The sequence below is a fragment of the Manis javanica genome, chromosome 10 (assembly GCF_040802235.1).
Source record: "Manis javanica isolate MJ-LG chromosome 10, MJ_LKY, whole genome shotgun sequence".
Classification (NCBI taxonomy): domain Eukaryota; kingdom Metazoa; phylum Chordata; class Mammalia; order Pholidota; family Manidae; genus Manis; species Manis javanica.
The window spans coordinates 112,900,958-112,922,634 of record NC_133165.1 but is presented as its reverse complement, the minus strand read 5'-3'; the positions used below and the strand labels follow the sequence as shown (position 1 = coordinate 112,922,634).

General features: G+C 58.3%; 2 protein-coding genes across 2 annotated transcripts; both read left to right on the top strand.

Annotated features, from left to right (window-relative positions):
- The first annotated feature begins 3,699 nt into the window (after positions 1-3,699).
- LOC108389276 (cytochrome P450 2D17-like) lies at positions 3,700-8,759 on the top strand. The gene is made up of 9 exons (XM_073213954.1): positions 3,700-4,131; positions 5,392-5,563; positions 6,101-6,253; positions 6,348-6,508; positions 6,945-7,121; positions 7,299-7,440; positions 7,653-7,840; positions 8,268-8,409; positions 8,510-8,759. The coding sequence occupies exons 1-9, from the start codon at positions 3,943-3,945 to the stop codon at positions 8,686-8,688; spliced, it is 1,503 nt and encodes a 500-aa protein (XP_073070055.1). The 5' UTR covers positions 3,700-3,942; the 3' UTR covers positions 8,689-8,759.
- A 4,878-nt stretch (positions 8,760-13,637) lies between these two features.
- On the top strand, positions 13,638-18,578 carry LOC140843659 (cytochrome P450 2D17-like). The gene is made up of 9 exons (XM_073213953.1): positions 13,638-13,969; positions 15,199-15,370; positions 15,900-16,052; positions 16,147-16,307; positions 16,732-16,908; positions 17,088-17,229; positions 17,442-17,629; positions 18,087-18,228; positions 18,329-18,578. The coding sequence occupies exons 1-9, from the start codon at positions 13,781-13,783 to the stop codon at positions 18,505-18,507; spliced, it is 1,503 nt and encodes a 500-aa protein (XP_073070054.1). The 5' UTR covers positions 13,638-13,780; the 3' UTR covers positions 18,508-18,578.
- The last annotated feature ends 3,099 nt before the right edge of the window (positions 18,579-21,677 follow it).

Here is a 21,677-nt window from a genome sequence, read left to right as displayed (position 1 = left end):
CAGGTGACAGCTCAGGGACCACAGGAACTCAAAGCACAGGAATTCTTGCGAGAGGATCCCGCCACCCAACAACATCCCCAGGGGTCCCATCCTCTGAATGCCCTCAGGACAGGGAGCTCCCTCCCCCTAGCACTCAGGGAGCTAAGTCTGCCCCTTTGCACTGAGTCAGCCAGAAGGCCTCTGAGTACCCAGTGCCATGTGAGGGCTTCAAGGCAGGAGGTGCCGTTCCTGCAGCTCATCGGGTCAGGGTTTGTGGACGGGCTACCTTGGGCCTGTGAACATCGGAGGCCCCTGATGGGGGCAGCTGGACCCGCAGAAGAAGCCACTTACACAGTTGGAGTGACCGGACACTTTCTCATTCCCGGCTCTGAGTCTTGGGGATGTCAGGGGCTGGGAACAAGCAGCCCAGCCAGGGCCACCTCAGCAGCTGGGGACCCAGCCTCCAGGACTCTCCTCCTTGCTGTCCACCTCAGAGGCCTCTAGGCATCACAGACAGGCATGCCCCGTGGGTCCCCTGCTAGGAGGTACTTTATCCAGGGCCAGGGTACCCTCGGATGCCAGGCAGCAGAGCAGCACTGGAAAGAGCCCAGGTTTGCCACCGCCTGACGGGACTGGGCTTGAGTTCCTGCCGCCGGGAAGGAAGCAGGAGGCAGGGAGGTTCTCTCGGGAGGTCAGTGCATCTCACTCATTCGGCTTCTCCTCATTCTGAGGTAGTGATTCTGTTCTTGGTGTGTGACTTCTGACCGCTTTTAACCACCCACCTCTTTCACATCCTTGGTTCTCCACACCTGGACAGGTGGGGATAAATCCCTGGTGTCTCTCCATTAAGCCTAATGGGGTTTCAGATCACCAAGCTGGTAACCATCCCACCTTGAGTCCTCACCCTGTCATGTCACTAAACCACAGGAAAAATCCACATTGGGCTTCTCTCCTGGCCTCTCAAACATTTCAAACCCAATGGAGAGGCCAGCCCTGCCCTGCCCTGATCCCTCGGTGTTGCGGATGATAAGGCCTGTCCAAGCCCTGTGATGGGGAATGGCGTCAGTAGTCGACATCCACATCAACTGCTGAGTGAGAGGTGTCCCCCACCTTGGCAGGGTGACAATAACAATGGCCTCAAGGCTTCAGAGGGAGAGAGAATTAAGAAGTCTCAGTTGTAGCAATTCAACTTGCATCAGACTTCTCAATACCACCCCTTGATGTCAAAGACTATGACAAATATTTACAAAATTATGCAGGAAAGTGATTTCCTAACTACAATTTTATACCCAGCTGAAGTATTAGTCAAGTATCAATAAAGACATTTTAAGACATGTAAAGTCACATAAACAACGCTCACGGGACTAATGAGATCAACAAAAATGACAGAGTTCTGAAAACTTGGTGCTCCAGACGTGCAATGACGAAACAAACACGAATGGTCAGACAGCTTTTCATAAATTTGGGTATTAACCAAAAGCTCTTGAGTGCTACTCAAGAGCACTTTTTTTCAAGGGCCTCAGGAAGAAAGGCAAGCTCTGTGTCCTTTAATCTTGCCTAGTGCCCAAGGCCCACTCTCCAGTACAGCAGTAGCTTGGAAAAGTAACTGCCCGCAATCCCAGGGAGGCTCTGCGGTGCCCTGAGGGAGCACGTGGGGGTGGGGCATGCGCAAAGCCTCACGGCCAAAGAATTGTCAACATTTCACCCATTGGTGTTTCCCTGGGAGACCCCGATTGCAGGGCAGCCTGTGTTGGATTTGAGGGCTCCCCTAGTGCAAAGAGCCTTTTCCTCTTGAGAGTTTGTGGGCAGCAACCAGAGGCCGTTTTTAAATCAAAGCTGCCTGAGGCAGTGCTGAAGAACTGGGGTAAGCAAAACACTACCCACAAAGCTCAAAATGAGCAGGTGGGGCCGGAGGTGTCCATAGGGCTTTACATTCCTGGGAATCTAGCACGCCATGCACGTGTGTCAGGCTGTGTGTTGCTCAGGGAGGGAAGACCTGTGCCTGACGTGGAGGTTCCGTGCAAACAGCAGGTGAAGGCTACGGGAAGCTGTAAGGTCCAGAGCCTGTGCCTGGCTGAGTGACGGAAGCCCCGACCACACAGCAACTCTGGACAGCAGAGCCTGCGAGAGTCACGGTTTCCGGGCATTCCAGGACGTCTCTAACCAGCCATCAGCTGGACACTAAGCTAACTGAGTGGCCACACATAACAAGCAACGGGGACCTTACAGAATGAGTGCAGAAAAGTCACTCAGCAAAGAAACCTCTACAACTGCAGTCCTGGGGGACAAGGAGAGTCTGATCTCCAATTCTGCCACACTGTATGACTTGACATGACCAGCATTCAACAGAAAGTAACAAGAGAGACAGAGGAACAAGGAAGTGTGGCCCAGACACAGGAATAAGGGTGATCGACCATGACCCTGATGCGGCAGTGGCTGGACAGAAACCGTGTGTCACCAAATTCAATATGTTCACACAAATCAAGTCACCATGTCTGAAGCACTGGAGGAAAGTGTGGAAGTGACATCGCACCAATTGCTGACTACCCATAGTGAAACAGAAATTATGAGAAGGACCCCAGTAGAAATCCTGGAGTGGCAAAGTACTGTAACTGAAGTGAAAATTCACAACACGGACAACTCAAGAGAAGGTATGAACAGGCACAAGAAAGGCCAGTGACCTGGAAGACCGGTCAGCTGAGATGATCCAGTGCGAGGAACAGGAACAAAGTGTATTTCAAACATACAGAACCTTGAAAGCTTCAAGAAAGATGTGAGACGCGCCTCATCATGAGCAAGAGAACCATCCTCCCAGATGTTAACGTCCGATTTTGAATCAGCACCACAGAGGCCAGGAAGCGTGACCCTCAGAACGCGACGGGTGCATGTCACAAGCGTGGGAAAGAGCCTCCAGGCTCCACAGTGGCCAGTCAGGAGAAACGGGGAGCTCAGAGAACAGCCCTGTGGCCCCCTACCCCCAGGTGAATGCTGGCCACAGCGAGGCCACAGCCTCGGGCCCTGGGCTGTGCTGCGGGGCAGGGGACGCTGTGCACTCACTGGGAGCAGCCCCTGGTGGGAGAGGTGCAGTCCGGGTAGTCGCGGGCACCACTGAGAACGAGGGAACTTGGTGCTGGCTGTGTGTGTGCTCGTGTGTGTGAGTATGTGTCCCGGAGTGTGGGAGGCTGTGCTCTTGAGAGTCGTCTGAGTGTGGCTGAGTGTGTGCGTGTGTACATTTGTATTTGGTGGGACTGTGTGCAGCTGTGTGTGTGTGTGTGTGTGTGTGTGTGTGTGTGTGTGTGTGTGTGTGAGCATGAGGGTGGTGCCTGAGACTGCGTGATTGGTTTGTGTGTGATTAGGTGTGTCTGTGTCTGTCAAGCATGAAGGGTGAGGAACGGGGACAGGGGGGAAACCTCTGTCTTCCTCTGTGTCCCTGCCCCCGTCCCCGCACCTCTGCTCTCCTCTTCAAGTAGGCGTGCCTGACCTCCCAGGTGAAGGCTGCTCCATAGCAGGCAGGTGAGTACAGGAAGGAAAGGACGTGTCTGGGGACCGGGCTGTGACCACATTAACAGTGTGAGCCTAGTGTTGACAGGTGAGTGGCAGGATCAATTCCAGAGATCGCTGGTTGGTTCTCAGAGCCGGTGAAAGCAGGGGAGTCAGGCAGGGCAGGTGGTGGGGACCTCTCATCTCCTCTCCCTGTACCCTGGGTAAGTACCTGGAGAGGGCAGGAGGGACGGGACTTCAGTGGCTACACCCACACGTGACCTGTCCTCATGCCCCACAGTGTACCAGGCGAGATTGGCTTAGTGCATAGGGTAAAGGTCAGCTTCAGCTCTAAAAACAGCGCGCAGGCAGGCTGAGCGCACCGTATGTGCTGAGAGCACCCAGCCAGGCCTGATTCCAGGAGCGGTGCGTTGTGAGGGACAGCAGTGTGTGAAGAGGAGCCCGGTGGACACTGAGGCAGCCATGGGGCTGCTGAGCGGGGATACACTGTGGCCCTTGGCCGTGGCCCTGGCCATCTTTCTGCTCCTGGTGGACCTGATGCACCGGCGCACACGCTGGGCTCCCCGCTACCCGCCCGGCCCCTTGCCGCTGCCTGGGCTGGGCAACATGCTGCAGGTGGACTTCCAGGACCTTCCTCGCAGCTTTGGCCAGGTGAGGATTGAGGAGGGTAGCGCACTGGGTAGGGGGCAGAGGTCCTGGGGTCCCCGTGTAGCAGCAGACAGTGGGTGGTGTGTAAGTCACAGGCTGGAGAAAAGTTAGACCCAGAAGAGGAGGCAGGGGAGAGGTTTCCTGCAGGGGGGCATCTGTGCAGAGACCGAGGAGAGCTTTGGTTTACCAAGGGTTGCAGGGAGCAAAGGTCTGGAGGGGCGTGAGACAAGGCAGTGGGTTTGAGATCCACTGGATAGCATTGAAGTGTGTGCACCCCAGTGCCTTCTGATTACATCAGAAAGAAATTCCTTGAAACTGGTTGGGGGTGGAGCTCACAATAGGTTTGGGATCTAGTTGGAAAAATCTGAAAGTCCAATGTGCACTTTCATGCCCCCTGATTGCAAGTCCACTGTGAACTTTCATGCCCCCTGATCGCAAGTCCAGTGTGTGCTTACATGCCCCCTGGTTGCAAGTCCAGCGTGAGCTTGCATGCCCCCTGATTGCAAGTCCAACGTGCGCTTGCATGCCCCCTGATTGCAAGTCCAGTGTGCACTTGCATGCCCCGTGATTGCAAGTCCAACGTGAACTTGCATGCCCCAAGATTGCAAGTCCATTGTGTGCTTGCATGCCCCCTGATTGCGAGTCCAACGTGAACTTGCATGCCCCAAGATTGCAAGTCCAGTGTGCGCTTACATGGCCCCTGATTGCGAGTCCAACGTGAACTTGCATGCCCCAAGATTGCAAGTCCAGTGTGCGCTTACATGGCCCCTGATTGCCAGTCCAACGTGAACTTGCATGCCCCCTGATTGCAAGTCCCATGTGAACTTGCATGCTCCCTGACTGCATCAGGAGGAAAGGTCTTCACAATGGAGGACAGGACTCTGGCCCTGGGCACCTTCTAAACAAAGAAACCCAGGTTGAGAGAGGACCACGGACTCAGTTCAAAGGTGTTGCCACTGAGGGTCCTCGGGTCTTGGTGCTCACCTATGAACTTGGCTTCTTCACCAGCACAAGGGGATGGTAACTTGGCCTACTCACAGTTTGGTGACTTTTACGAAGTCCTGGCTGGCAGGGCTCCTCCAGGGAGAGGTCCTCAACCATAGAGCATGTGACCCCGGCGTCGTCATGAAGCTGGGTGTCATCCTTGCTGCCGCTCACTGTGGTCCTTCCAGGGGCTCCCCGAGATTAGCGCCGGGAGTCTGGGGCCAGCAGGCTGCCTGATGCGGCCGGACTTGACCAACGCCCTTGACGTTCGGCCTGCAGATGCGGCGCCGCTTCGGGGACGTGTTCAGCGTGCAGATGGCCTGGACGCCCGTGGTCGTGCTCAACGGACTGGCGGCTGTGCGCGAGGCGCTGGTGGACCGCGGCGAGGAAACCTCCGACCGCCCACCTGTGCCCATCACCACACTACTGGGTTTCGGGCCTCGCTCCCAAGGCTAGCTGGGAAGGGGCACCCGCGGGGTGGGACCTGGGCCGGCAAGGACCGGACGCCCGGGAGGTCTCCATGTGGGGCAGACAGAAGTGATGGTGAATGCTGGGTCCAGGGCACGGAAGAAGTTCTAGGTTCCAGGGCTGGGGCGGGAAGAGTGTGTCAGGGAAAGACCTGGCCCGATGCTGGTTGGGAGGGTCTGGCATCAAACCCTGGAGAGAGGGCTCAGGAAACGTGGGAGGACTGAGTGGTCGCAACCTTAAGGGGTCCTTAAGGAAGGGGCGGCACTCTTAAGAGCAGAAAAGGGGTGGAGCAATTGCAGAAAGGGGCGGGTCGGTGAATAAAACAGGGGACGGTTCGGTACTGAGTTAGCTGACCGGAGGCGGAGTCTCAGGTAAGGGGGCGCGGAGGTTGAGCTCAACAGGGGACGGGCCGAGGTTTGATTGGCAGTGGCGGAGCCGCTGCCGAAGCCGCAGCTCAGAGGTCGGAGGGCGGGACGTGCGCTCTCCGCCAGGCACGCCCACGAGCCCGCTCCGCTCCCAGGGGTGATCCTGGCTCCCTATGGGCGCGCCTGGCGCGAGCAGAGGCGCTTCTCTGTGTCCACCATGCGCAACTTGGGCCTGGGCAAGAAGTCCCTGGAGCAGTGGATAACCGAGGAGGCCTCATGTCTCTGTGCCGCCTTCTCCGACCAAGTTGGTGAGAGTCGGGGCATGGAGGGTGGGCTGGACACAAGGAGGGTGAGGCTGGGAGGACCAGCAGGCGGCCCCCTCATCTGCTCCGTCCCTTCCAGGCCGCCCCTTTAGCCCCAACCTGCTCCTGAATAAAGCGGTGAGCAACGTGATCGCCTCGCTCATATTCGGGCGCCGCTTCGAGTACGACGACCCACGCTTCCTCAAGCTATTGGATGTACTTCAGGACGCTGTGAAGGAGGACACGGGTCTTCTGCGCGAGGTGCGTGGGTGGAGGCGCCCGGGGGCCATACAGGGCCAGCCCCGTGGAGGTGGCCTCCGCCCTGCAATGGAGCGTGTCACTCTGATCCCTGAGATTGGTCCACCCTCTCTGATGGACCATTCCTACGGACGAATGGAAAAGGGCACTGGAGGAGAGGCCACTGCAAGAGGAAAGGCCTGGAGGTGGGAGATCACAGACGACAGAGCTGGGAGCGGTGGGCCCAGGTCAGCCCTCCCCAGAGAAGGCTGACAACACGGGATCCGGAGATTTTACATTTATCCTTCTGGGTGTAGGGCCAACAGAGAAAGTCAAGACCCCCAAATAGGGAGGAACCAGGTCACTGCTGGGGAGACCCTGCAGGCACTGGGCACCTGACTGGTACATGTGACACCTGAGCCCAGGAAGTACCCAGGATCCCACACCTTGGCCCACACAGGTGCTGAACTCGATTCCTGTGCTCCTGCACATCCCGGGGCTGGCTGCTAAGGCCCTCCAAGGGCAGCAAGCTTTCGCGTCCCTGGTGGATGAGCTCCTCGCTGAAAACAAGATGACCTGGGACCAGGACCAGCCACCCCGAGACCTGACTGACGCCTTCCTGGATGAGGTGGAGAAGGTGAGGTGCCAGGAACAGGAACAGTGGTTGTGGATTTAGGGGGCCATGAAGCAAAGGCCAAGAAGGTGTGGGCAATGATGAGCCAGTGATGGGCCACCTGGGCTGAAAGGGGCAGAGTTGGAGGCCATCTGGGAGTCCGTCTCCTGCCCATGAATGCTCCCTCTCTGTATGACCCAGTCCAAGGGGAACCCCGAGAGCAGCTTCAGTGAGGAGAACCTGCGCCTGGTGGTGTTTGACCTGTTCTCTGCTGGGATGGTGACCACCTCAACCACACTGACCTGGGCCCTGCTGCTCATGATCTTGCACCCGGATGTGCAGCGTGAGCACAGCTGGAGGGCGGGGTGGGATGGGCATGGGGCACAGGGAGAGGCTGGGGCACTCAGCCGGGTTTGGCCACTAAGAGCTCTGAGCAGGCGCTGGTCCAAGCTCAGGGATCAGAGTGACACGCTCCTCCATGTGGGGACACCCCGACACACATTCAGGAGTCCAGTGCTCTGGGTCCTGAATGCTGTAGGTCGCTTGTTGGTGTAGGTCGTGTCCAAGAGGAGATCGATGAGGTGATAGGGCAGGTGCGGCGACCGGAGATGCAGGACCAGGCGCGCATGCCCTTCACCATGGCCGTGGTCCATGAGGTACAGCGCTTTGGGGACATCATCCCACTGAACTTGCCCCACATGACAACTAAGGACATCGACGTGCAAGGCTTCCTGATCCCCAAGGTAGGCCACTGCCACCTGGTGCCCCAGCAATGGGCACTGCCCAGTGGGGCCAGGCCTGGACCCCTGGCCACCCGACCCTCATTTTCACAGGCACCGAAGGCCACACTGGGCGCAGGTGGGGATGCCAGCAGGCGGGCCGGCCTTATCCACTCAGGGCTCGCTCGTCTGAGGCCGCCAAAGTGAAGTGTGCCTCACTGTGTTGGAGGAGCCTGTTTATGCAGCAGGGACAGGGACAGAGAGGGCACCCATGGGAGGCGGGTTACCTGCCCTGCCCTGGGGACTGGGAGGGTGTCGAGGAGCTTCTTGGGCTCAGGGTTTCCAGAAAGAGTCCAGGTGTGTGCCAGGCACAGCGTGTCCACTCGTGGCCAGGAGCAGGGATGCCTGCGTCCCCCAGTGAGACCCCACCCATGCAGGCATGTCCCTCCAGGGGACGACGCTCATCACCAACCTGTCGTCAGTGCTGAAGGACGAGACCGTGTGGGAGAAGCCCTTCCGCTTCCACCCCGAGCACTTCCTGGACGCCCAGGGGCGCTTCGTCAAGCAGGAGGCCTTCATGCCCTTCTCAGCAGGTGCCCGTGGGGTGCGGGGCTGGCCAGCCCCTCCCTGGGCATTCTAGGAGGGGTGGGGCCGAGGCCCCCAGGCTCACTGAGTCCTCCAACGCACCCGCAGGCCGCCGCTTGTGTCTAGGGGAGCCCCTGGCCCGCATGGAGCTGTTCCTGTTCTTCACCTGCCTCCTGCAGCGCTTCAGGTTCTCGGTGCCCGCTGGGCAGCCCCGCCCCAGCGACCACGGGGTCTATTCATTCATGGTGACCCCGTCCCCCTACCAGCTGTGTGCTGTGTCCCGCTAGTGGGGGACCTAACCCACACCCGCTTCCCCGCGGCCGCCTGTTTTACAATAAAGCAGTCCGGGGTTGACTTACCTGACCTCCGAATCCCACCCACGCACCTGTGGTGTTCGTGGCTCCCCAGCCCTACTATCACCTTTGCCTCATCCATCCTTACCTAGCATTTGATCCCAAGGTAGGCATGGGTATACTGGGGCTCAGAAAAGGACAGCTTCCCCCAGTCACCCATGGAGACCCACCACTGGCACCTGGGCTTAGGGACAACGTCCGCCCTGAGGTCCTGGCTCCTGCTGGGAGGGGCTACAATAGGCTGCTGCCAGCTGCCAGCCAGTCAGGCCCTGGGGGTGGGCAGGGCCCACTCAGCCCGATGCCCAGCTTTCAGCCTAAGGACACCCACCCCACACCACGGGCCAGCAGCTCAGCCGGCACATCTTTTCCGCCACCCCCCTTTCTCTAGCACACCCCGCAGGGCGGACTCTGGGAAGGTCAGGATGTGATGTGCCAGGGTTACACCCAGGGCTCTGTCCTTGGGTGCCGGGGCTCCCCCGGGAAGCCCTGTCGCACCACAGGAGTGAGCCACCTCTCTGAGCCTCTCGGTCACCGCCGCTGGGATGGACCCCCTTTGCCAGCCCCACGTGTTGCCCATGGCCAGGTCCCTGCCCAGCAGGAGTTGCCACTCAGGGCCAGGGTGCAGTGGTAGGGGGCCGGTCCCCTTCCCAGTGAAGGCAACATCCTCTGAATGGCCGGGTTCTTCCGAGGTTTCAGCTGGAGCAGGCGTGAGCTCTGTGCACCACAGGCATGCTCTGGAAGCAGGGAGACAGGGGTCAACCTTGGACCTCAGCGAATCAGGGAGGGCGGAGGTGGAGGAGGCCCGGCGGGGGGCCACTGAGGAGCGCACCCAGGCTCTGGTTGCTGCTCTGCCACAGCACTCTGACTTGGCCTGTCCCTCCTGCCCTAGGCTTTTGTTTCCCCTCTGGCAACCAGATGGGTGCACGAGATAACCACTGGCACCTTCTGCTCTGACTTCTGGGGCTGTGTGGAGCCCTGGACCAGGATGAGGACTGTGGTCCCCACCTGGTGCCCACCCAACCTTTGGCTGCTATAGGACTGAGTACTCAAGCTTCAACCCAGGGCCCTAAGGAGAGTCTGCTTAGCACAGCCTTGGGCAGACCTCGTGGTGCATTCAGGTGACAGCTCAGGGACCACAGGAACTCAAAGCACAGGACTTCTTGCGAGAGGATCCCGCCACCCAACAACATCCCCAGGGGTCCCATCCTCTGAATGCCCTCAGGACAGGGAGCTCCCTCCCCCTAGCACTCAGGGAGCTAAGTCTGCCCCTTTGCACTGAGTCAGCCAGAAGGCCTCTGAGTACCCAGTGCCATGTGAGGGCTTCAAGGCAGGAGGTGCCGTTCCTGCAGCTCATCGGGACAGGGTGTGTGGACGGGCTACCTTGGGCCTGTGAACATGGGAGGCCCCTGATGGGGGCAGCTGGACCCGCAGAAGAAGCCACTTACACAGTTGGAGTGACCGGACACTTTCTCATTCCCGGCTCTGAGTCTTGGGGATGTCAGGGGCTGGGAACAAGCAGCCCAGCCAGGGCCACCTCAGCAGCTGGGGGACCCAGCCTCCAGGACTCTCCTCCTTGCTGTCCACCTCAGAGGCCTCTAGGCATCACAGACAGGCATGCCCCGAGGGTCCCCTGCTAGGAGGTACTTTATCCAGGGCCGGGGTACCCTCGGATGCCAGGCAGCAGAGCAGCACTGGAAAGAGCCCAGGTTTGCCACCGCCTGACGGGACTGGGCTTGAGTTCCTGCCGCCGGGAAGGAAGCAGGAGGCAGGGAGGTTCTCTCGGGAGGTCAGTGCATCTCACTCATTCGGCTTCTCCTCATTCTGAGGTAGTGATTCTGTTCTTGGTGTGTGACTTCTGACCGCTTTTAACCACCCACCTCTTTCACATCCTTGGTTCTCCACACCTGGACAGGTGGGGATAAATCCCTGGTGTCTCTCCATTAAGCCTAATGGGGTTTCAGATCACCAAGCTGGTAACCATCCCACCTTGAGTCCTCACCCTGTCATGTCACTAAACCACAGGAAAAATCCACATTGGGCTTCTCTCCTGGCCTCTCAAACATTTCAAACCCAATGGAGAGGCCAGCCCTACCCTGCCCTGATCCCTCGGTGTTGCGGATGATAAGGCCTGTCCAAGCCCTGTGATGGGGAATGGCGTCAGTAGTCGACATCCACATCAACTGCTGAGTGAGAGGTGTCCCCCACCTTGGCAGGGTGACAATAACAATGGCCTCAAGGCTTCAGAGGGAGAGAGAATTAAGAAGTCTCAGTTGTAGCAATTCAACTTGCATCAGACTTCTCAATACCACCCCTTGATGTCAAAGACTATGACAAATATCTACAAAATTATGCAGGAAAGTGATTTCCTAACTACAATTTTATACCCAGCTGAAGTATTAGTCAAGTATCAATAAAGACATTTTAAGACATGTAAAGTCACATAAACAACGCTCACGGGACTAATGAGATCAACAAAAATGACAGAGTTCTGAAAACATGGCGCTCCAGATGTGCAATGACGAAACAAACACGAATGGTCAGACAGCTTTTCATAAATTTGGGTATTAACCAAAAGCTCTTGAGTGCTACTCAAGAGCACTTTTTTTCAAGGGCCTCAGGAAGAAAGGCAAGCTCTGTGTCCTTTAATCTTGCCTAGTGCCCAAGGCCCACTCTCCAGTACAGCAGTAGCTTGGAAAAGTAACTGCCCGCAATCCCAGGGAGGCTCTGCGGTGCCCTGAGGGAGCACGTGGGGGTGGGGCATGCGCAAAGCCTCACGGCCAAAGAATTGTCAACATTTCACCCGTTGGTGTTTCGCTGGGAGACCCTGATTGCAGGGCAGCCTGTGTTGGATTTGAGGGCTCCCCTAGTGCAAAGAGCCTTTTCCTCTTGAGAGTTTGTGGGCAGCAACCAGAGGCCGTTTTTAAATCAAAGCTGCCTGAGGCAGTGCTGAAGAACTGGGGTAAGCAAAACACTACCCACAAAGCTCAAAATGAGCAGGTGGGGCCGGAGGTGTCCATAGGGCTTTACATTCCTGGGAATCTAGCACACCATGCACATGTGTTGGGCTGTGTGTTGCTCAGGGAGGGAAGACCTGTGCCTGACGTGGAGGTTCCGTGCAAACAGCAGGTGAAGGCTACGGGAAGCTGTAAGGTCCAGAGCCTGTGCCTGGCTGAGTGACGGAAGCCCCGACCACACAGCAACTCTGGACAGCAGAGCCTGTGAGAGTCACGGTTTCCGGGCATTCCAGGACGTCTCTAACCAGCCATCAGCTGGACACTAAGCTAACTGAGTGGCCACACATAACAAGCAACGGGGACCTTACAGAATGAGTGCAGAAAAGTCACTCAGCAAAGAAACCTCTACAACTGCAGTCCTGGGGGACAAGGAGAGTCTGATCTCCAATTCTGCCACACTGTATGACTTGACATGACCAGCATTCAACAGAAAGTAACAAGAGAGACAGAGGAACAAGGAAGTGTGGCCCAGACACAGGAATAAGGGTGATCGACCATGACCCTGATGCGGCAGTGGCTGGACAGAAACCGTGTGTCACCAAATTCAATATGTTCACACAAATCAAGTCACCATGTCTGAAGCACTGGAGGAAAGTGTGGAAGTGACATCGCACCAATTGCTGACTACCCATAGTGAAACAGAAATTATGAGAAGGACCCCAGTAGAAATCCTGGAGTGGCAAAGTACTGTAAAAGTGAAAATTCACAACACGGACAACTCAAGAGAAGGTATGAACAGGCACAAGAAAGGCCAGTGACCTGGAAGACCGGTCAGCTGAGATGATCCAGTGCGAGGAACAGGAACAAAGTGTATTTCAAACATACAGAACCTTGAAAGCTTCAAGAAAGATGTGAGACGCGCCTCATCATGAGCAAGAGAACCATCCTCCCAGATGTTAACGTCCGATTTTGAATCAGCACCACAGAGGCCAGGAAGCGTGACCCTCAGAACGCGACGGGTGCATGTCACAAGCGTGGGAAAGAGCCTCCAGGCTCCACAGTGGCCAGTCAGGAGAAACGGGGAGCTCAGAGAACAGCCCTGTGGCCCCCTACGCCCAGGTGAAAGCTGGCCACAGCGAGGCCACAGCCTTGGGCCCTGGGCTGTGCTGCGGGGCAGGGGACGCTGTGCACTCACTGGGAGCAGCCCCTGGTGGTAGAGGTACAGTCCGGGTAGTCGCGGGCACCACTGAGAACGAGGGAACGTGGTGCTGGCTGTGTGTGTGCTCGTGTGTGTGAGTATGTGTCCCGGAGTGTGGGAGGCTGTGCTCTGGAGAGTCGTCTGAGTGTGGCTGAGTGTGTGCGTGTGTACATTTGTATTTGGTGGGACTGTGTGCAGCTGTGTGTGTGTGTGTGTGTGAGCATGAGGGTGGTGCCTGAGACTGCGTGATTGGTTTGTGTGTGATTAGGTGTGTCTGTGTCTGTCAAGCATGAAGGGTGAGGTACCGGGACAGGGGGTAACCTCTGTCTTCCTCTGTGTCCCTGCCCCCGTCCCCGCACCTCTGCTCTCCTCATCAAGTAGGCGTGCCTGACCTCCCAGGTGAAGGCTGCTCCATAGCAGGCAGGTGAGTACAGGAAGGAAAGGACGTGTCTGGGGACCGGGCTGTGACCACATTAGCAGTGTGAGCCTAGTGTTGACAGGTGAGTGGCAGGATCAATTCCAGAGATCGCTGGTTGGTTCTCAGAGCCGGTGAAAGCAGGGGAGTCAGGCAGGGCAGGTGGTGGGGACCTTTCATCTCCTCTCCCTGTACCCTGGGTAAGTACCTGGAGAGGGCAGGAGGGACGGGACTTCAGTGGCTACACCCACACGTGACCTGTCCTCATGCCCCACAGTGTACCAGGCGAGATTGGCTTAGTGCATAGGGTAAAGGTCAGCTTCGGCTCTAAAAACAGCGCGCAGGCAGGCTGAGCGCACCGTATGTGCTGAGAGCACCCAGCCAGGCCTGATTCCAGGAGCGGTGCGTTGTGAGGGACAGCAGTGTGTGAAGAGGAGCCCGGTGGACACTGAGGCAGCCATGGGGCTGCTGAGCGGGGATACACTGTGGCCCTTGGCCGTGGCCCTGGCCATCTTTCTGCTCCTGGTGGACCTGATGCACCGGCGCACACGCTGGGCCCCCCGCTACCCGCCCGGCCCCTTGCCGCTGCCTGGGCTGGGCAACATGCTGCAGGTGGACTTCCAGGACCTTCCTCGCAGCTTTGGCCAGGTGAGGATTGAGGAGGGTAGAGCACTGGGTAGGGGGCAGAGGTCCTGGGGTCCCCGTGTAGCAGCAGACAGTGGGTGGTGTGTAAGTCACAGGCTGGAGAAAAGTTAGACCCAGAAGAGGAGGCAGGGGAGAGGTTTCCTGCAGGGGGGCATCCGAGCAGAGACCGAGGAGAGCTTTGGTTTACCAAGGGTCGCAGGGAGCAAAGGTCTGGAGGGGCGTGAGACAAGGCAGTGGGTTTGAGATCCACTGGATAGCATTGAAGTGTGTGCACCCCATTGCCTTCTGATTACATCAGAAAGAAATTTCTTGAAACTGGTTGGGGGTGGAGCTCACAATGGGTTTGGGATCTAGTTTGAAAAATCTTAAAGTCCAATGTGCACTTGCATGCCCCCTCATTGCAAGTCCAATGTGCGCTTGCATGTCCCCTGATAGCAAGTCCAGTCTGAACTTTCATGCCCCCTGATTGCAAGTACACTGTGAACTTTCATGCCCCCTGATCGCAAGTCCAGTGTGTGCCTTACATGCCCCCTGGTTGCAAGTCCAGCGTGAGCTTGCATGCCCCCTGGTTGCAAGTCCAACGTGCGCTTGCATGCCCCCTGGTTGCAAGTCCAACGTGCGCTTGCATGCCCCCTGATTGCAAGTCCAACGTGCGCTTGCATGCCCCGTGATTGCAAGTCCAGTGTGCGCTTGCATGCCCCGTGATTGCAAGTCCAACGTGAACTTGCATGCCCCAAGATTGCAAGTCCAGTGTGCGCTTACATGGCCCCTGATTGCAAGTCCAACGTGAACTTGCATGCTCCCTGACTGCATCAGGAGGAAAGGTCTTCACAATGGAGGACAGGACTCTCGCCCTGGGCACCTTCTAAACAAAGAAACCGAGGTTGAAAGAGGACCACGGACTCAGTTCAAAGGTGTTGCCACTGAGGGTCCTCGGATCTTGGTGCTCACCTATGAACTTGGCTTCTTCACCAGCACAAGCGGATGGTAACTTGGCCTACTCACAGTTTGGTGACCTTTACGAAGTCCTGGCTGGCAGGGCTCCTCCACAGGGAGAGGTCCTCAACCATAGAGCATGTGACCCCAGCGTCGTCATGAAGCTGGGTGTCATCCTTGCTGCCGCTCACTGTGGTCCTTACAGGGGCTCCCCGAGATTAGCGCCGGGAGTCTGGGGCCAGCAGGCTGCCTGATGCAGCCGGACTTGACCAAAGCCCTTGACGCTCGTCCTGCAGATGCGGCGCCGCTTCGGGGACGTGTTCAGCGTGCAGATGGCCTGGACGCCCGTGGTCGTGCTCAACGGACTGGCAGCTGTGCGCGAGGCGCTGGTGGACCGCGGCGAGGAAACCTCCGACCGCCCACCCACGCCCCTCAATGAGCTTCTGGGTTACGGACCCCGCTCCGAAGGCAAGCCAAGAAGGGGCACCCGCGGGTAGGAGCCTGCGCCGCCAGGGTCTGGAGACCGGGGAGTCTCGACCTGGTGCAGACAGAACGGATCGTGAATGCTGGGCCCAGGGCACGGAGGAAGGAGAAGGTTCCAGGGCTGGGGCGGAAGTGCGGCGGGAAAGGACCTGACCCGATGCCAATGTGGGCGGGTTTCGCAGCGAGTCACGGGAGAGGCCTTATCAAAGGTGAAAGGGCTGTGTGGTTGCAACCTTAAGTGGGTCCTTATCAGAGGGATGAGACTGTAAAAGCAGAAACGGGCGGAGAATGGGCGGAAGGGGTGCGACGGTAGTTACATAGCGGGGCGGGACCTCATTGAAAGGGACGTTGCAAGAGCAGGAAGACATGGGAGCCTTACTAAGGGGCGAGGTTGAGCAGAACCAGGGGGCAGAGCCGAGGTTTGACTGCCAGAGGACGGGCCGCAGGTGAAGCCGTCGGAGGGCGGGGCTTGGGCACTTCCCCAGCCACGCCCACGAACACTCCACGCCCCCAGGGGTGATCATGGCCCGGTATGGGCGCGCCTGGCGCGAGCAGAGGCGCTTCTCTGTGTCCACCATGCGCAACTTGGGCGTGGGCAAGAAGTCCCTGGAGCAGTGGATAACCGAGGAGGCCTCGTACCTCTGTGCCGCCTTCTCCGACCAACTTGGTGAGAGTCGGGACATGGAGGGTGGGCTGGACACAGGGAGGGTGAGGCTGGGAGGACCAGCAGGCGGCCCCCTCATCTGCTCCGTCCCTTCCAGGCCGCCCCTTTAGCCCCAACGTGCTCCTGAATAAAGCGGTGAGCAACGTGATCGCCTCGCTCACCTTCGGGCGCCGCTTCGAGTACGACGACCCACGCTTCCTCAAGCTACTAGGCCTAACTGAGCAAATAACGAAGGAGGGCACAGGATTACTGAACCAGGTAGGAGCTGCAGGCACGATGGAAGCATGCACGGCCACCTCCGTGGGGGAGGCATCCTCCCCGCCATGGGCCTCCTGATGGAGGATTCCTACAGAGGCATGGAGACAGGGCATTCCAGGAGAGGCCACTGCAAGAGGAGAGGCCTGGAGGTGGGAGATCGCAGACGACAGAGCTGGGAGAGGTGGGCTGGGGGCAAGGAAGCCTGAGAGAAGGCTAAGGAACCTCTACCTCCTTCACTGCAAGCCCCTCCAACCCTTGACTTGGAATTGAGTTTTTTCCTCCTGGGCCTAGACACAGCACACAGGGCTAAGGTGCCCGCGTAGGGAGGACCTGGAGGGGAGACCCTGGAGGCAGTGGGCACCTGACTGCTACATGTGACACCTGAGCCCAAGAAACACCTGGGCCCAAATCATGGCCCACACAGGTGCTGAACTCGATTCCTGTGCTCATGCACATCCCGGGGCTGGCTGACAAAGTCCTCTCAGGGCAGAAGGCCTTCATGTCCCTGGTGGATGAGCTGGTCGCAGAAAACAGGATCACCCGAGACCAGGACCAGCCACCCCGAGACCTGACTGACGCCTTCCTGGATGAGGTGGAGAAGGTGAGGTGCCAAGATCAGGACCAGCGGGTGTGGATTTAGGGGGCCATGAAGCAAAGGCCAAGTAAGGTGTGACCCATGTATCAGCCAGTGATGGGCCACCTGGGCTGAAAGGGGCAGAGTTGGAGGCTATCTGGGGTTCAGGCTCCTGCAAATGAACACTCCCTCTCTGTATGGCCCAGGCCAAGGGGAACCCCGAGAGCAGCTTCAGTGAGGAGAACCTGCGCATGGTGGTGGCCGACCTGTTCTCTGCTGGGATGGTGACCACCTCAACCACACTGACCTGGGCCCTGCTGCTCATGATCTTGCACCCGGATGTGCAGCGTGAGCCCAGTTGGAGGGCGGGGTGGGATGGGCATGGGGCACAGGGAGAGGCTGGGGCACTCTGCTGGGTTTGGCCACTAGGAGCTCTGAGCAGATGCTGGTCCAAGCCCAGGGATCATATTGACACGCTCCTCCATGTGGGGACACCCCGACACACATTCAGGAGTCCAGTGCTCTGGGTCCTGAATGCTGTAGGTCGCTTGTTGGTGTAGGTCGTGTCCAAGAGGAGATCGATGAGGTGATAGGGCAGGTGCGGCGACCGGAGATGCTCGACCAGGAGCGCATGCCCTTCACCACGGCCGTGGTCCATGAGGTACAGCGCTTTGGGGACATCATCCCACTGAACTTGCCCCACATGACAACTAAGGACATCGTCGTGCAAGGCTTCCTCATCCCCAAGGTAGGCCTGAGGTCCTCCTTCCCACAGCTCAACGCCACCTGCCACCTGGTGCCCCAGCAATGGGCACTGCCCAGTGGGGCCAGGCCTGGACCCCTAGCCACCCGACCCTCATTTCCACAGGTACCGAAGGCCACACTGGGCGCGGGTGGGGATGCCAGCAGGCAGGCCGGCCTTATCCACTCAGGGCCCACTCGGGTGCGGCCGCCAAAGTGAAGTGTGCCTCACTGTGTTGGAGGAGCCTGTTTATGCAGCAGGGACAGGGACAGGGAGGGCACCCATGGGAGGCGGGTCACCTGCCCTGCCCTGGGGACTGGGAGGGTGTCAAGGAGCTTCTTGGGCTCAGGGTTACCAGAAAGAGTCCAGATGTGTGCCAGGCACAGCGTGTCCACTCGTGGCCAGGAGCAGGGATGCCTGCGTCCCCCAGTGAGACCCCACCCATGCAGGCATGTCCCTCCAGGGGACGACGCTCATCACCAACCTGTCGTCAGTGCTGAAGGACGAGACCGTGTGGGAGAAGCCCTTCCGCTTCCACCCCGAGCACTTCCTGGACGCCCAGGGGCGCTTCGTCAAGCAGGAGGCCTTCATGCCCTTCTCAGCAGGTGCCCGTGGGGTGCGGGGCTGGCCAGCCCCTCCCTGGGCATTCTAGGAGGGGTGGGGCCGAGGCCCCCAGGCTCACTGAGTCCTCCAACGCACCCGCAGGCCGCCGCTTGTGTCTAGGGGAGCCCCTGGCCCGCATGGAGCTGTTCCTGTTCTTCACCTGCCTCCTGCAGCGCTTCAGCTTCTCGGTGCCCGCTGGGCAGCCCCGCCCCAGCGACCACGGGGTCTATGCCCTCTTGGTAACCCCATCCCCCTACCAGCTGTGTGCTGTGCCCCGCTAGTGGGGAACCTAACCCACACCCGCTCCCCCGCGGCCGCCTGTTGTACAATAAACCATTCCAGGTGTGACCTACCCGGCTCCGAATCCCATCCATGCACCTACGCTTTTGGGGGTTCCCCAGCCCTCCCCTCACCTTTGCCTCATCCATCCTTACCTGGCATTTGACCCCAAGGTAGGCCTGGGTATACTGGGGCTCAGAAGAGGACAGCTTCCCCCAGTCACCATGGAGACCCACCACTGGCACCTGGGCTTAGGGACAACGTCTGCCCTGAGGTCCTGGCTCCTGCTGGGAGGGGCTACAATAGGCTGCTGCCAGCTGCCAGCCAGTCAGGCCCTGGGGGTGGGCAGGGCCCACTCAGCCCGATGCCCAGCTTTCAGCCTAAGGACACCCACCCCACACCACGGGCCAGCAGCTCAGCCGGCACATCTTTTCCGCCACCCCCCTTTCTCTAGCACACCCCGCAGGGCGGACTCTGGGAAGGTCAGGATGTGATGTGCCGGGGTTACACCCAGGGCTCTGTCCTTGGGTGCCGGGGCTCCCCCGGGAAGCCCTGTCGCACCACAGGAGTGAGCCACCTCTCTGAGCCTCTCGGTCACCGCCGCTGGGATGGACCCCCTTTGCCAGCCCCACGTGTTGCCCATGGCCAGGTCCTTGCCCAGCAGGAGTTGCCACTCAGGGCCAGGGTGCAGTGGTAGGGGGCCGGTCCCCTTCCCAGTGAAGGCAGCATCCTCTGAATGGCCGGGTTCTTCCGAGGTTTCAGCCGGAGCAGGTGTGAGCTCTGTGCACCACAGGCATGCTCTGGAAGCAGGGAGACAGGGGTCAACCTTGGACCTCAGCGAATCAGGGAGGGCGGAGGAGGAGGAGGCCCGGCGGGGGGCCACTGAGGAGCGCACCCAGGCTCTGGTTGCTGCTCTGCCACAGCACTCTGACTTGGCCTGTCCCTCCTGCCCTAGGCTTTTGTTTCCCCTCTGGCAACCAGATGGGTGCACAAGGTAACCACTGGCACCTTCTGCTCTGACTTCTGGGGCTGTGTGGAGCCCTGGACCAGGATGAGGACTGTGGTCCCCACCTGGTGCCCACCCGACCTTTGGCTGCTATAGGACTGAGTACTCAAGCTTCAACCTAGGGCCCTAAGGAGAGTCTCCTTAGCACAGCCTTGGGCAGACCTCGTGGTGCATTCAGGTGACAGCTCAGGGACCACAGGAACTCAAAGCACAGGACTTCTTGCGAGAGGATCCCCCCACCCAACAACATCCCCAGGGGTCCCATCCTCTGAATGCCCTCAGGACAGGGAGCTCCCTCCCCCTAGCACTCAGGGAGCTAAGTCTGCCCCTTTGCACTGAGTCAGCCAGAAGGCCTCTGAGTACCCAGTGCCATGTGAGGGCTTCAAGGCAGGAGGTGCCGTTCCTGCAGCTCATCGGGACAGGGTGTGTGGACGGGCTACCTTGGGCCTGTGAACATGGGAGGCCCCTGATGGGGGCAGCTGGACCCGCAGAAGAAGCCACTTACACAGTTGGAGTGACCGGACACTTTCTCATTCCCGGCTCTGAGTCTTGGGGATGTCAGGGGCTGGGAACAAGCAGCCCAGCCAGGGCCACCTCAGCAGCTGCGGGACCCAGCCCCCAGGACTCTCCTCCTTGCTGTCCACCTCAGAGGCCTCTAGACATCACAGACAGGCATGCCCCGAGGGTCCCCTGCTAGGAGGTACTTTATCCAGGGCCGGGGTACCCTCGGATGCCAGGCAGCAGAGCAGCACTGGAAAGAGCCCAGGTTTGCCACCGCCTGACGGGACTGGGCTTGAGTTCCTGCCGCCGGGAAGGAAGCAGGAGGCAGGGAGGTTCTCTCGGGAGGTCAGTGCATCTCACTCATTCGGCTTCTCCTCATTCTGAGGTAGTGATTCTGTTCTTGGTGTGTGACTTCTGACTGCTTTTAACCACCCACCTCTTTCACATCCTTGGTTCTCCACACCTGGACAGGTGGGGATAAATCCCTGGTGTCTCTCCATTAAGCCTAATGGGGTTTCAGATCACCAAGCTGGTAACCATCCCACCTTGAGTCCTCACCCTGTCATGTCACTAAACCACAGGAAAAATCCACATTGGGCTTCTCTCCTGGCCTCTCAAACATTTCAAACCCAATGGAGAGGCCAGCCCTACCCTGCCCTGATCCCTCGGTGTTGCGGATGATAAGGCCTGTCCAAGCCCTGTGATGGGGAATGGCGTCAGTAGTCGACATCCACATCAACTGCTGAGTGAGAGGTGTCCCCCACCTTGGCAGGGTGACAATAACAATGGCCTCAAGGCTTCAGAGGGAGAGAGAATTAAGAAGTCTCAGTTGTAGCAATTCAACTTGCATCAGACTTCTCAATACCACCCCTTGATGTCAAAGACTATGACAAATATTTACAAAATTATGCAGGAAAGTGATTTCCTAACTACAATTTTATACCCAGCTGAAGTATTAGTCAAGTATCAATAAAGACATTTTAAGACATGTAACGTCACATAAACAACGCTCACGGGACTAATGAGATCAACAAAAATGACAGAGTTCTGAAAACTTGGCGCTCCAGATGTGCAATGACGAAACAAACACGAATGGTCAGACAGCTTTTCATAAATTTGGGTATTAACCAAAAGCTCTTGAGTGCTACTCAAGAGCACTTTTTTTCAAGAGCCTCAGGAAGAAAGGCAAGCTCTGTGTCCTTTAATCTTGCCTAGTGCCCAAGGCCCACTCTCCAGTACAGCAGTAGCTTGGAAAAGTAACTGCCCGCAATCCCAGGGAGGCTCTGCGGTGCCCTGAAGGAGCACGTGGGGGTGGGGCATGCGCAAAGCCTCACGGCCAAAGAATTGTCAACATTTCACCCGTTGGTGTTTCGCTGGGAGACCCTGATTGCAGGGCAGCCTGTGTTGGATTTGAGGGCTCCCCTAGTGCAAAGAGCCTTTTCCTCTTGAGAGTTTGTGGGCAGCAACCAGAGGCCGTTTTTAAATCAAAGCTGCCTGAGGCAGTGCTGAAGAACTGGGGTAAGCAAAACACTACCCACAAAGCTCAAAATGAGCAGGTGGGGCCGGAGGTGTCCATAGGGCTTTACATTCCTGGGAATCTAGCACGCCATGCACATGTGTCGGGCTGTGTGTTGCTCAGGGAGGGAAGACCTGTGCCTGACGTGG